The following is a 15482-nucleotide window of genomic DNA, read 5'->3' on the forward strand; positions in this document are numbered from 1 at the left end:
GCTTCCAGCCTTTCTCTAGAGCCAGAGGTTTCCCAAGTGCAACCCCAGGGTCCCCCCATTCACAGCCTGCGAGCACTCAGCCTCCACACTAGGATGGGGCCATGGAGAAGCTACAACAGTGATCCAAGCCCTCCACTGGCTTCATCGCCACCCTTCATCTCCACCCTTCATCTCCAAGATACCACGTAGCAATGGCTTCCCACTTTTCTCTCTAAAGAACACGTGGAAAAGCTCTTAGAATGAAGCAATGCAACTTCAAAAACAAGTACAGGGAGCTGTAGATGCCTTTTTGGAGAGGGGATGCAATGGACATGGCTAGAGTCAAGTGGGCTCTGTCATGACTGTTAAATAGTGTTCACTGAAGGTGGACCTCATGTGGTGCACCATGGCGTACACAGAGGTATGAGAGTTTATCCCTTGTCCTCCAGAGGCACACACCTGAGCAGAGGAGCTAAGAGGTATACACCTGAAAAACTAACAGTTAACTCCTGGGCTTAAGTGATCCTCCCACCTCAGCTTCTCAGCTGGGACTACAGGCATGACCACCACGCCTGGCTAATTTTTCTATTTTTTGAAGAGATGCGTTCTTCCTTTTTTTTTTTGACAGAGTCTTGGTCTGTCACCCTGGCTAGAGTGCAGTGGCATTATCATAGCTCACTGTAACCTCCAACTCCTAGGCTCAAGCGATCCTCCTGCCTCAGCCTCCCCAGTAGCTGGGACTACAGGCATGGGCCACAATGACCAGCTAATTTTTCTATTTTTAGTAGAGAAGGGGTCTCATTCTTGCTCAGGTTGGTCTTGAACTCCTGAGCTCAAGTGATCCTCCCACCTCGGCCTCCCAGAGTGCTAGGATTACAGGCATAAACCACCCCAGTCAATTTTTTTGAGTTTCTTATTACATTTCTCTCCAAAAGGTCTCTTGGGAGTTTCTTATAAGGATATGGTGACAGCCTAGTTCCAAGTCTTCTTACTTCTCCTTCTTCCCCCTCTAAGTACTAACTAGGCCCGACCCTGCTTAGCTTCCGAGATCAGGCGAGTTCAGGGTGGTACGGCCATAGACTTACTTCTCCTTCTTGAAAAAAAAATGTAGAAACTATAATTGCTAGTGAAACTATGCATAGAAAAGAAACTATGCATAGAAAGAAACTACAAACTCCAACTTATATATTTGTGGCCCAAACCACCCCAATCCAGCAGAACCAGTAGAGGAAAGCCACAACTGGGGGACTGGCTTTGTGGACACAGTGGAGTAGATCAGAGAATATACATTGTCTTAGTGGTGGCAAATTCCAAATCATTAGCAAGTATTAACCCTCAGAAGCCTGAGAGGGACCCACCCTGAGAGGGACCCACCCTGGCTACCAATAGGATAGAGAACAAACATGTTGGGACTTGTGTGTTGGAAAGGTGTAGAAGGTATGGAAAGTGCATGGAGGCCTCTAGGGACAGAGATTTAAGAATAGGCATGACTATTTTAGTAATTTTAGCTTAAAGTTAGAATAGGGTATTAGTCCATGACTCAACTCCCCCATCTTCTCACCCACATTCCTATAGATAATCAGAAAAGGATGGACATTCACAACACCAATGAAAGCTAAGATTGTTGGTGGATTTATTGCCACAGTGTGGGAGGAATTTTTGCTACAGGGCCTATAGCGTTGGTCAAATAAAAAAAAGTAAATGAAAATCCAATCCACAAAGATTAGGTGTGGGGAGTCAGCTACGCTCCCCGCAAAGAGGTTTTTTTCTTCTGATCAGGTCTCTCAGGCAGGGGTCATCACAAAGGATGAAAAAATAGTAGGAAACAGAAATAAAAATAAAATAATGATAATAATACAGAGAGCCAAAGATATAGTTTATAAAGTAAAGGTTTATGAAAATAGATATAAGGAGGGTATCCGGATGGATATATTTCTCTCCCGCAAAGAAATATATCAAAGACTGAAACTCCACACAGGTATTATATAGGGTAGATACAGGCTCCCATTGCAAAGGGCAACGGGATTTACATACTAACAGGCAGTTTGGTTTAGGGTCAAAGTCTCCTAAAAGGCTACTACAGATCCTTTAATTAACTCTATCTAGGGGAACAATGAGTTACAAAATCTTCCTGGGGCAAACTTCCAAGTTTTATGATAAGGCTATTACTTTAGCAAAAAACAGAGACATCTTGGCTCCCGGTGATTGTGTTCTTGGAGACAGATGATCTCAGAAGTCAACATGAGCTGTGCTTTGTGTTAATTACTTTAACCGCATGGTTCCGTCTGGGCCCTGCTTGGGCATTAGCATATCTATGTGGTCAGCTCTCATCTCCAGGGGTCTTTGTCAGCTCCGGCAACCCATGGCTCTAAGCGAGGCCTGTCTTGTCTTTCAAAACAGGTGAGAACCATAGGTCCAGTTTACAACTGTCTCTTTGAAGTGCAGCTGTTACTGACCAACGAGAAGCCCTCCTGAGATGAGGCAGCTTTTGAACTAACACACTTTTTTTTTTTTTTAAGGCAAAGCCTTATTTGACTTCTGAAATCAAATTTTGTCTCCAGAAATACAGGGGGCATTTCTATAACTCAGTATTCTTAGGCTCAACAATTAGGAATCAGTCTTAGTTAATTTTGGTGAGTTGAGCACCCTCCTATTACATTTCATGGGAATGTAAATTGGCATAAACTTTCTGGGAAGCATTTTAACCATATGCATTAGTATGCTTCAAAATATTTATACCTGTTGACCCAGGAGTTGAGTTTCTAGGGATTTATTCTAAGGAAATAACCAGGGATGAGGTCAAGTATTTATATACAAGAATGCTTGTTCAAGGTTATTTTTAACAGTGAAATAAAAGAATGTATTCTAGATTATTTCTCCTCAATTGGAATGATTTAAGACAGTATACTATATTCATAGGACAGAATGCTATGTAGACATTAAAAATTTAATTTTTCCTGGACTAGCTGGAAGAAGTAAAATATATAAATAAAGAAGGCTGGAGAAAGGCTGCATCTGAAAACATGGCAGACTAAATATTTGGACTGATTCTTCTGCCCCAAACAACAGAAATGATAAAGTGCATTATGAAATTTAAAAGTATCAAAAAGAGAATAAAATAGTAAAGGGTGATCAGATAGCATTGAAGTGAAGAACAATACCCAGAGAAACCATTCTAGGGAGTTTTGATTTTTGTAAGCTATGCCTAGAGCTCACCCAAGGAAGGGTATCTAATAGGAGAGCTTTCCTGCCTTGGTGAAGGATTGCAAAGGCCACATCATCAGTGTAAGAGTGAGAGATAAGTAACGTGTCCTATAACCCTACCCCAGGGTCCAGCAAGGAAACTGGTCTTAGTGCTGAGCGAACAATTGCAAAGCCAACATTGAGAAGTTGTAACCACAAATCACCCCTCATACACCTGCAGCCCAAATTTATATTACTAGCATGGTTCAAATATCTTCAAACTATAGTTTACAGTGGCCTTGGGCTGGTGATGCTGGCAATTATGTGGAAGAAAAAAATATATAAATTCTCTCTAGAGAAGTTCACTTTATCCTGGAACTCTGAGAAGTTCCACAAAAAATTCACCAAGGAAAATAAGATTATAGTCAAAAGTAAGCACACAAGGAAACAAGGCACCATGGTATATATACGGGAGGTATGTTTGAGGAATGCCAATTATATTGGGGGGCATTTATTGAATGCCCCCCAAACTCATACATCAATAAGAGATAAGCAGTTTAATTGAAACACAAGGAAAAGCCAGTTCACAGAAAAAGAGAAGTAGTTATTATAATAAATGTAGGAATAATGACCGAGATCGCTCACAATGAAGAAAATATGAATAAAAAATGAGGTAACATTTATTTCCCCTATTGATTGGCAGACATTAAATTCGGATAATTCCAGAGCTGATGAGATGGTGGGAAATGAACGCTCTGGGGCACCATATGTGGGAATGGCACCAGCAAAAACAGTGGGAATGGCAGACAGCGGAAAGAGATCTGAGGGGACTTCAGGTCTCCGAATTATCAGACTCAACTACATTTACTATGTTTAAAGAAAGGCTTGAAAAATACCTGCAGGGAATAGATTTTTTAAAAAGATCAATCTAGAATAGTTGACAAAGAACCAAATAGAAATTCAGGAAATGAAAAACATTATTAATTAAAACAAAAACAAAGTTTGGATTTTGTAACATAGGAGAAACAAACAGCTGAAAAGCAGGTTCTGCTTCTCCCCTGGGCCCAGCCATCTGAAGTGAGACAGACGATGTCAGATTATTCACATTCTAAGTCAACCCAAACCAGAGTTCAGACTAATTTATCAATCCAGTTTTATCTCTAACCCCTTCATTCTAAACCCCGATCCTGAACCATCATTTTCAATTTTGCCTCTGCCCTACACCTCGCACAAGGCACGGTGGCCTGGAATAGCCTCGTGTTGACCCTCTGGACTCTAAAGCCGCTTGAGGGCGGCGCCGTGTCTGGTCGTGTGTCTAGCGATACACCGAGTCCTTTCCACAGAGGGAAAGCAGGTGCAAACGCGGAGGCGCAAAGGAGCCCGGCGACAGAGCACCTCGAGGGGCAGTCAACCCCGGAGGAGGAGCCCCTCGTGGTCCCGCCGCGCCGGCTCGGGAACCGCCAGCGGGAACGAGCGACCATCGAGACGCGCCTCCGAGCTTCCTAGAGAGGAAACGGAAGCGGTCCTTTCCTCACGCACCTGTCTGACAGCGTCCGAAGGTCACTTCCGGTCCGCGGAGGGCACGGGTGAGTGCGGCGTGGGTGAGGGGCCGCGAGTGAGAGGCGGGTCAGGGCGGCAGCCAGCGGTGGGCGGGCGCGGGGCTGGGCTGTGGTGCCGCTGCGGGCCTCGGCGGCGGCGGGGCTGCGCGAGAGCTGGTCTCCTGCCTAGACGCGGCTGCGTGCGGCGCGTCTCCCCGCCACTGCCTCTCGCGGTACCCGGGCCCTGCCGGTCGGCACTGGAGGGGCCGCGCCGCGCAGGCTCAGGTAGGAGCGAGGTTGATTCCGCCCGGCCAGGCCTGGCTTAACGCAGGGGTGTCCGCGGACCTGAGGAGATGTTGAACCAAAGCGTAACTCTGAAAAGTGAAAGTAATCATTTTAGAACAAGTTTTAGGACACTCATTTGAAGAGTAGCAACGGGGCACCTTCTATTTGTCAAGTGTCAGAGATGAAAGATGAATCTGGACCTTTCTTGCCTTTAGGGCGTCAGGTAGACGGAGACAGTTGGTAAACGTGCGCTATAGTGCGGTAAGTACACTAGTGGCGCAGACAAGCACAATGGCTAGAAAGTCATGGAGTAGAAATTCCAATTGATGCGGCAGAGAAAATGAATAGACTGAAAATGTAAAATCGAGTAGAAATCCCACTTGATGCGGCAGAGAAAATGAATAGACTGAAAATCGGTTTAAGGAAGAAGATAAGTACACAAACATCCAGTATAATATTTAGCGGGAGCTCGGGGCGTGCCTCCTGCCTGTTGCTTGTTCTCTGCTCCAGTCAGGGCGATCTTTCCTCTTTCTGATGAACGGAGGCCCCCCTTCCCCACCGCTTTGGACTTTCAGGTCTGTCTCCCCAGTCCAGGTCCTCCCCACTAACCCCCATGGTGGTAAATAGGACTCATCCTCCAGTCTCCTACAGGCCTGTTCTTTCTCTTGAATACTTGGATTGACATTAATCTCTCTTTGGACTTCCCATGTTTCTTATCTATACCATGTGGGAGGCAGTCATCATCATCTAACCTCTTTTTTTTTTTTTTTGCATCTGAAAAGTAGGGGGAGTAGTACCCACTACACGGAATTGTTTTAAATATTAAATGAAGTATGTGTTCACATGCTTTCTAAATAGTAAAGTCTGTACAAGGTAGAACTCTTTTGGTCATTTATAATAATAGTATATATATTGCTCCATTGTCTTCTTTAGGTGGAGCACACCATCACATGTAAGCCACCAGCAAGTTTGTTGGCTTTACCTTCAAAGTATGTCTTGATTTTATCTGCTGCTTTGCCACCACCCAGTCTAAGCCCGTATCATCTCCTGCTTGAACTGCCGTAAGTGCCATTCTTCTTTCTTCCTTTAATCTATTGTCTTTTGACCCAGGCAGAATGACTTTTGTAAAACATGTAGCTCCCCACCAAACTAAGAACTGAGAATAAAGTTCATATTTCTTACTGTGGCCCAGGGCCTGGGTAATCTGGTTTCTGCCTGCCTCTGCCACCTCTTTGTGTGCAGCTCTGCCCTTTCACTCTGTTGAAGTGAGGAGTTTGGCTTGTTCTTGGACGTGCAGAGTAATTTCTAGCCTCAAGGCTTTTGCCTGGAATGCTCTTTGAATGACTGGCTCATTCTTATCCTTTGAGTCTCAGCCCACTATCATGTCTTCAGAAAAGCCTTCTCCAAGCCAATTAACAGAGCACCCTACTAATTTCTTTTTATCCCCACTTGGGATTTTTTTATTTGCTTACATTTGACTTTTTTCTGCCTTCACTAGTATGTGAGTTTCAAGAGGGCAAGCTCCTTGTCTGTCTTGTTCTCTACTGTATTTCTAGTTTCTGCATGCCTAACATATGTATATGTGTGTGTATGTTTGTGTGTTGCATATATGTTTCCTTTAGTATTGGAAGAGTGGACCCTGGTGACTAACCCATTTTATATTATTCCCTGATTGTAGTGTTATTGTCTCAGTCAGATCCTAAACTGTTTGTGGGTATAAGGTAAATCTTACACATTTTCCATTTACTTTCTGCATCTACGAGGTACTTAGTAGATACTGAATTGAATTGACATAACTTTCAGGATCTATGTTCAGTCTTTTGAAAATGCGTCAGAGAAAGTAATTACCATGTTCTCCAGCATCATATTCACTGATGTAGAGATGACTGAGATGGACTGACCTTTCATGTGTCTCCTCTTCTCGAAAGGGTTCTCAGAAGACTGTCATTCTCAGTCTTCTGGGAGGGAGCGCAAAGATGCTTAAAGAGCGTCCAGGGATGGTGGAAGAGCCTCAGCAGCAAATAGGTGTTCCTGTGGTGAAACTGGAGAAAGAGTTGCCATGGGGCAGGACAAGGGAAGACTCCAGTCCTGAGACTTTTCGTCTGAGATTTCGGCAGTTCCGCTACCAGGAGGCAGCTGGACCCCAGGAAGCCCTTAGGGAGCTCCAGGACCTCTGTCGTCAGTGGCTGAGGCCTGAGCTGCACACCAAGGAACAGATCCTGGAGCTGCTGGTGCTGGAGCAGTTCCTGACCATCCTGCCCCGGGAGTTCTATGCATGGATTCGGGAGCACAGCCTGGAGAGTGGGAAGGCCCTGGTGGCCATGGTGGAGGACTTGACAGAAAGAGCGCTGGAGGCCAAGGCGGTGGGTGAGAAGGGGGATCCAGGTCTTGTGCTGTTGGCGTGGGAAGGAAATTTTAAAGCATTGAAAGATTTTATTAAACAGTGGGAATGGATGAGGTGTAGAACCTCCCTCCTCTGCTCCCAGACTCCCTGAGGTACTTTCTGGAAAGCAGTGGAGTTTTTAGCAAGAAAAGCCCTTCCCAGGGAAGATGCTGGCATGCAGAACGGCCTGAAGCCTCTGCGTGGCCGTTAGGACCGAGGCCTGGCCATGTTTTCTTTGTGAGCATCAGGTACAAAGAATGCAGTTGTAACTGTTTTCAAGGTCCCTCATGAACCCAGCCTCACTTTGGGCAGAAATGCCTATGGGAATGCAGGGAATCCCTCTTGGTGAATGTTCTTAAGAATATCCTAAGAAGAATTGTCCGCAGAAGTGTTGTGTCTGTATCTGAGATGTTGGCCCAGAGGGCTCCCATAGTAATTTGGTGGTGTTCTGATGACACCAAGTGACTGCACCACAAATGCTTCCTTGGGACTCTGGCCATATTTCTGTCACTCTGGTACAGTCAGCTGATGGATGGCTAGGAAGGGAAATAGGACTGATGTTACAATGTTGCTCACAAGTCCCAGTCATTCCATAGTTCAGCCTTCCTTCCACTTTGTCGTTACCTTTGACTTCCTGTCTTCCTGGAGAACCCTAAGAGAATTTTTTTTTTCTCCTCCCAGCTCAGGAGCTTAAAAGTGGACCAGGAAGAGCCTTGTTTTTGTGAGTGTGTCTCAGTGTGAGAGTCCTCCTGACTTTCCTTGCTCTTTTTAGAGCAACTGTTTCTCACTAGTTAATTTACTGCAGAGTCTAGGCTTTGCATGTTTTATTTTTAGCTTTTGTATTGGGAAATTTTTTTTTCTAGTAGTGAGTGTATTGTGCTAAGCTTTTAGCAGGACAGTATTTGGGCTCTTTGTGATGTTATTCATGGTGACATTTGACTGATACAGGCAGGCAGAAGGGACCGTTGACAAATGGCATGGACAGAGAAAAGTTGCTCAGGGCCTGATAAAAGGAGTTTGGATTCCTTTTCATTTCCTTACTGATGTGCTGGGGAAGAGCTCAGCTGGCTTTTCCTTCCTCTCCCATGAAGCTAGAGTGGTTGTTTTTTTCTTGGTTCTCTTTTTAGGTTTTTTGTTTTTTTTTTTTGAGACAGAGTCTCACTTTGTTGCCTGGGCTAGAGTGATTGCCGTGGCGTCAGCCTAGCTCACAGCAACCTCAAACTCCTGGGCTTAAGCGATCCTACTGCCTCAGCCTACCGAGTAGCTGGGACTACAGGCATGCGCCACCATGCCCAGCTGATTTTTTCTATATATATTTTTAGTTGTCCAGATAATTTTTTTTTTTATTTCTATTTTTAGTAGAGACGGGGTCTCGCTCAGGCTGGTCTCAAACTCCTGACCTCCAGCGATCCACCCGCCTCGGCCTCCCAGAGGGCTAGGATTACAGGCGTGAGCCACCTCGCCTGGCCTCTTTTTAGGTTTTAATTCAACTCCCTTCATAACAGCCTTGCCCAGGCCTCATTCTAATTGGTGTTGGGAACTGTTCTTAGGTTCCATGCCACGTGCAGGGAGAACAGGAGGAGACAGCACTTTGCAGAGGTGCTTGGGAGCCAGGTGTCCACCTGGGGCCGGTAGAGGTCAAGCCTGAGTGGGGGATACCCCATGGGGAAGGAGTTCAAGGCCTAGACCAAGGCACTGAGGAGCGGCTCAATCAGGACCCTGGAGACAGGACGCAGGACTTCCAGGAGCAGGGTAAGATGCAAATAGCATGTAAGGGCACAGAAAACTGCTTTGCAGGCTACCCCATCCCCTTGTCCTTCAGAAACCCAGTGATGGTTAAATAAAGTTACCTGTAAGGTGTAATTCTGAATTTTCTTGGCTACTTCCTTGACTTTGGCAGGAAATAGATGAAATGAAATTGTTTCTTCTACCTGGACTCTGGTTTCTGGAGGGGATACCTGGGATCGTGTTCTCTAATTGTTTTTCTCTTCTCCTTTGCCTCAGATCCCTTCTAGAAACCATCAGGAAATACTCAGCTGACAGATGGGAATAGTTTTTTAAGTGGGCATATAAATCATATCCCTCAAATAATGTGACTTTATTTTGTTACTGAATCTCAAAGGGGCTTATTCCCAGAGTGTGACTAAGGAACAGGAGGGAATAGGGGCTGGGATGGTCTTCCCAGCTGAGAGCAGGGCCGGGGATACCCCTGTGTGTGGGAAAGTCTGATACCAAAGTGATTCTGTCTGGAGTCTCCTGGTTCCTCAGGTTGTGTGCGTCGGGTGGGGGACACCTTTGAACAAGCTAACTACATGACAGTGCTGATTCTTTCGTGCTTTTTGTCCCTCTTCAGCTCTGCCTATTCTTCAGGCAGGTCCTGGCCTCCCCCCAGTGAATACCAGAGACCAAGAGGTGGCAGCTGGGTTCTTTACAGCTGGATCCCAGGTGAGCTGTGACTCTGCCCTTCCAGAGATCATGATGTTGCTATGATTGAGGTTCACCTTCCCCAAGGTTTCTCCACACAGCAACATGCCCCCCGCCCCTAGAGTTGCATCATTCTCTTTTCTAGTCCTGGTGGACCTGATGGTACTGTTTTCCCTGTTGTACCAGTATCTCCAGGTGTTCATTTGCATTGAGCCTTATCCTTGGACCTTACGCCAAGATCGACTTGTTGGTGTCACATTTATAATTGTGAAGAAGATGACATTATTGATAGAAACCCCACAGGGCTACCTGTGCTGTGACGGTCAGGCCTGAGATAAAGATCCCTTTGTGTGGATGCCCTTTATGGACAGTTCTGTTGCTGCTGTTCCTCTGGACATCGTCCCCCCTCCCCCACGCCAGCAGCAGGAATGTGGCTGAGCCAGGGTTGGGGCTCCCAGAAGTGCTGAGCAGGGTGGTCTCTCTGGCCTACATAGGCCACACCAGGAGTTTGGGCCTTGTTAACACTCATCCCCCTCAAGTGGGGCACTCTCTCTTCCACAGGGCTGAGTGTTACCAGGGAGGTGGGGACGTTTCCAGTGGGGAACTTTTCTGAAGGGGGTGATTCTTAAAGAGTTGCTTGAAGAAGAACAGGTGTCATTTGGCAGAAAAAAGTGAGTCAAATCTGACTTAGCTGAAGCCATATTTAGGCAAGATTTGATGCCAACACCATTTCTCATTCCTCTTTTCCAAAGATGTGGTTTGGGGGTGATGAGAGATGACATCAGTGTGTTTTAATTTGGTCAGACCCTGCCTTCTACCACAATAGTTATTCATGGCATAGTGAATGAGAAAATGAGAATGCATTTGTCTTAACATGGCATTGTTATTAAGACAGGGCTTGCCTAAATGTGAACTTGCCTCTTAGGGACAATTGGTTCTAGATAAGATAGCAGCTCCCAGGCTCTGTCAAGCTTGAGGCGTGAGTGGAGGTGACTGCAGAGTGGAATTGGGGTGCTGCGGTTGTTAGGGGCAAGCTCAGGCACCACAGCCGAGGCTCAAACAAGTCAGTTGGTCTCATTAAACTGCTGGGAGGTAGGTGGTTCTGCTCCCAAGGCATCAGGGTCCAGGGTCCTTCTGTTGTCTTCTGCTCTTCCCATGTGTCGTCCCTTGTGTTTGCTCCTGTTTTCAGACTGCTCTTCCTTAGGATTCTTTCTTTAGCCATAGCAGTGTCCTTTTGTTTCAGGGGTTGGGACCATTTAAAGATATGGCCTTGGTCTTCCCTGAGGAGGAGTGGAGGCACGTGACCCCAGCCCAGATAGACTGCTTTGGGGAATACGTGGAACCACAGGACTGTGGTGTCTCTGCAGGTAAGACTCTGTCTCTAACGCACAGGTAAGAAACTGAGGAGTTCTGAAAGCTCAGGTCCTGGTTTCTGCCCTAGCCCTGGTATGACTGGCAAAGAATTTCATGGCAGACAAGTGAACAGGTCCAGAGGAAAGGTGGTTTGGTGCATTCCTGTGTGGAGAGAGGAGCCAGATGACAGCAGGAAAATATGAGGCCATTAGTCTGGCTGTAGTGAGACATGTTGCTCATGAGGATCCCCAGATACTTACTCTATAACCATGACTAAGGGTACCAGGAGCTTGAGAGCGAGAGAAAAACAGCAAAAGATTGCGTGTCTGATCTTGTTCATTTGGCAGATATGAGTGCTCCCTGCGTGCAGGCTTCATGTTAGTAGCTTTGTGTTCTGGCAGGAAGTGGGCTCGACTGAAATACACGAAATTGTGGGAGCACACAGTGCGTGGAGGAGGGCACGAGGATGCACAGCGGGAGCTTAGCCATGGGAAAGGTTGGTGCAGGTGGAGTCACAGAGGAAGCAGGGCCTCACTGGCCTTAGGTGGCCGGGTTTGACCTGGGAGTCAGAGCCTTTGGGGATGTGGCCGGCCGTCAGGAGTGACAGCAGCTCATGGGAGGTCCAGGATGAAGGCCCAAGGGGCAGCCAGCAGAGGGCGCCATGGGGCTTGGGACCTGCCAGGGTACAGCATGGGTGGAAAGAGAACAGTGGGGAGAGGAGAACAGTATGGCCAGGAATGGCCCTCTCCTTGTTCCCCTCTGAGTCTCTCATATTTCCTTTCATGACTTCTTATGAGTTGTGCATTGACCACTCCTCTGTCATGACCCCACCTGGCCTTTCCTCGTTTTGAAAGTTATTGAGGGATGAGCAAGAGTATCATCGTGCTTCCTCCAGGACATGAGGGACTCCGTCCTGGCTTTGCGTTTGCTAACCATGACCTTGGGCATCTTACTTCACCTTTTCAGGTCTAATTTTTCTCAGTTGTGAAATGGGGCTGCTCATAGAACATGGCCTTACGGTGCTGTGAGGATGAAAGGAGATAATATATCTACTCGTGTGGCAACTGTGATGGTGTCAGATTGTTGTATGAGTTGTGGAAATATTAAATGATTGTTTTATGAATTAACATTTGTTTACTTATTTATTCATGAATATGTATTTGGCACTTACTGTGTGGCCAGTGCTCTGCTGTCACTATGAAGAGTTGAAAGCAAAGGAGCTTACCTCTAGGTTCTCGCAGTTCAGGTGAAGAGGCCAAGTGCATGTAATGGTGGCCATGATGGAGTGGTGTATGGGTTGAGGGCAAGACCTGGGTACAGGGCAAGGTTGTCACAGCATGACAGTGACGTGAGTGTCCAAAAGATGCCAGCATGTTTTACATAGAGAAGAGATGTGCCATGCTGCAATGGCAAAGGATGTGGAAACCTTCAGGGATAACTGCACAGATCAGGGGCTCGTGTGACATCTCCAGACAGAGATGCCACGCTTCCAGCACCATAATCCTCCTCAGGGACGTACTTCTACCAGTGATGCTACTGTGTGGGGTAAAGATTCTGCCCTCCCATTCTTAGAGTTTTTGCATCCTCCTGGCCATTTCTGACTGTTCTAGAGACTCTGGTTCTGTGCTTGTCTCTCACCAGCTCAGTATTTCAGAACAACCAAAGCACATGCCTATGGAACTGTCTGTTTCCCAAGTGTTCTGTCTGCTAGCTGTCCCAGCCTTTGGGTCTTCCTGAGGTTCATTCTCATGTCATCCAGCTCATACATTGACAGCTGTGAGGGGCTGGGCCTGAGCTGCTTCATCAGTAAAGAGGACGGACATATGGGAGAAGAGGGGGGGTGGTTCTCAGATCCTTTCCAGTTCTTGGTCTGTTTTCTTTAGAGAATGATTAACTGCAAACCTTGTGGTCTGCATACAACAAATTGCAGTAATGGTAATGAGGAGGGTGGAGACTTAGGACTGGGATGGAGTAGGAATTTGGAAGATGATTTAGAATCACAGAGGCAAAGAATACCGTGTGCACAAACCTGGATGTAGGCATCTGTTGGCTGGTTCCCAAGATGGTGAGGGCCCTGGGGTGAAAGATGAGTGTTCAGAGGAGTAAGAAAGAGGCTGGGGTAAATAGAGTGAGGCAGCCATGAGGACTCTGGGGGCTTTGTTTTAAAATTTTTCAGCACACAGTAATGTAATGGAAGCTTTACTTGAGGAAAGTTGAATTGACTGCAGGGTAGAGTTAGCCTGGAGGGTTGAAGTAACATAGGCAACAAGGGTAAGAGCAGGAACCAGGCTGATGGCTGTGAAGAAAAGGGTTTACTGAAATCTAAGGATTGTCACTGATTGGCCAGAGGAAAGGAAAAAGAAGAGTCAAAGAGGAGTCTAAGATCCTGGCTAGGGGACTGGAAAAATGATGTTGCTACTGCCAGAAAGGGAGGGAAATGTTTTCCTAAGGGGGAGAATGGAAGGTTCCATTTGTTGAGTTTGAGGTCCAAGTAGAGGGTCCCTGGAAGTAGCTGGAAATCATGTACCTCATGTGGGGGCTGAAATAATACTACCTACCATTGCATATCTAATCCAGGTGTACAGCAGCCTTCATGAGTGTATAATCCATTTTGAAGGTGAAGATTGTAATGCTCAGAGAGGTTAATTGAGTTTTCCATGATCACACAGCAGTTGAGTAGCCGATGCAACATTCAAAACCATTCTCTTTCGACTAGTGGATCTTTCTCCCACTGTTTGTGCTTAGATATTTCATTGTATTTATTTTCCATCAGCTTTATATTTTGTGCTTTTATTGTAAAAATTTTCAAATGTACAGAAAAGCTAAGACTAGTACAGTGAACACACCCCTTTGTCTAGATTCAGTAGTTAACATTTGCCATATTTATCTATAAAATGTGTATATGTGGTTTTGGAATTGGGGACATCTCAATCTTTCATTCTTAAATACTTTAGCATGTGTCTTCTAATATTGACATCCCAACATAACCCAGTATTATAATTTCACCTAAGAAAATAAACATAATGTCCAAACGTAATAGCTAGCACATAATCACCTTTACCCAGGATCTAGTTAAGTTTCATGCACTGCATTTAGTCTTAATTTTACTATTGATAATAGCTCCAAACTGGAAACTACCCAAATGAACATCAGTCAAATTAATAAATAAATTGTGACACATTCTCACAGTGGAATACTATACACCAATGAAAAAGAACAAACTATATTAATAGTTACACATTGGCATGGGTGAATCTCAAAAATATAATATTGAGCAGAAGCAGCCAGAAACAATGTATGAATCAATTACAGAAAGTTCAAGAACAGACTAAAGAGTCTGGATAATGTGTCCCCTTTGGGGCCAGGGGATAGTAAGGGAGGGGATGGAAGGGGGGCTTGTGGGTGCTGGTTATGTTCTGTTTCTTGAACTGGATGCTGTTTACACTGTGGGGTTCGTTATGAAGACTCTCTGAGCTCTACTTTTATGTTTTTTACACTTTTACTTTCATGAAGAGTTTATAAAACAAAAGAGTAAGTCTGAGATGATCTTTGTGTATTTCATATTTTATTGAAGGAGAAGGCACATAATGTCAGTTAGTTTCTTTTTACCTTCTCATGGACTAGCCTGAAAGGACTCTTTCCCCCTTTAAGTGCCACTTGTCATTTGTCTTTTTCTCTTTCTTCTCTTGGCCTCTTTGCTCCCTGGTACCTGTTCTGCTCTTTTTTTCCCTTCCCCTTTCCCTTATTCTTCCAGAAACAACTTTTTTCTTAATTTAGAGAGAGTGGAAGAGGGATCAGAATGAGGACAGAAGGGTCAAACTGAGCATTTCAATGGCACCATGGTCCTTTCAGTCCTGATAAATATGCTCATGTAGGGGCTCATTCATTCTGTCAGCCGATAACAAGCATCTTCCCTGAGTCAGTCCCTTGCCAGGATCCCAGGAGACCCTGTTAAGGATGCTGGTTAGGGGAGGGAGCATGTAAGCAGGGACAGGGTCCTGAGCTCACTGTGAAGGGTCTGGAGGGGTGCACGCCACCCTGTGCTGGAGCAACTTTATAATCATGGGGGGAAGGCGGGACATCTGGAGGAGTGGAAATTAGCATTTCTGACAGGGTCACATGTAAATAAGTGCCAAATAATGATGTGCTTACTGAGTACATCAGTGCTGAAGAGACCTGGGGTAAGAGAATAATGAGGGCATGTTTCTTAGAGGAAAACATTGAGTTAGATTTTGAAGGAAATAAAAGTCTGGATTAGTAGAAAGCTAAGTGGGAGGGCACTGAAATTTGCAAGAGTATTCTGTAAAAAGCCATGGAGGTGAAAAGAGGTAAAGGAA

The 15482-nt window shown here is 45.6% G+C and overlaps 1 protein-coding gene across 5 annotated transcripts in view; it reads left to right on the forward strand.

The window, feature by feature from the left end:
* Window positions 1-4239: 4239 nt before the first annotated feature.
* The window catches only part of ZSCAN25 (zinc finger and SCAN domain containing 25), a 72096-nt gene continuing 60853 nt past the window's right edge, over window positions 4240-15482 (forward strand). For 3 of the 5 annotated variants that reach the window (XR_006733193.1, XM_045541370.1, XM_045541366.1), the window contains exons 1-6: window positions 4240-4748; window positions 5919-6046; window positions 6914-7348; window positions 8919-9120; window positions 9722-9813; window positions 11036-11159. Coding sequence is in view for 4 of the 5 variants with exons in the window: in XM_045541370.1 (XP_045397326.1) it covers window positions 6962-7348; window positions 8919-9120; window positions 9722-9813; window positions 11036-11159 (805 nt within the window). In the remaining variant the exon portion in view is untranslated. Of the gene's footprint in view, window positions 4749-4906; window positions 4986-5918; window positions 6047-6913; window positions 7349-8918; window positions 9121-9721; window positions 9814-11035; window positions 11160-15482 lie in introns of those variants that run through there. The other 2 variants (XM_045541368.1, XM_045541369.1) reach the window with 2 other exon arrangements.

The sequence above is a fragment of the Lemur catta genome, chromosome 2 (assembly GCF_020740605.2).
Source record: "Lemur catta isolate mLemCat1 chromosome 2, mLemCat1.pri, whole genome shotgun sequence".
NCBI lineage: Eukaryota > Metazoa > Chordata > Mammalia > Primates > Lemuridae > Lemur > Lemur catta.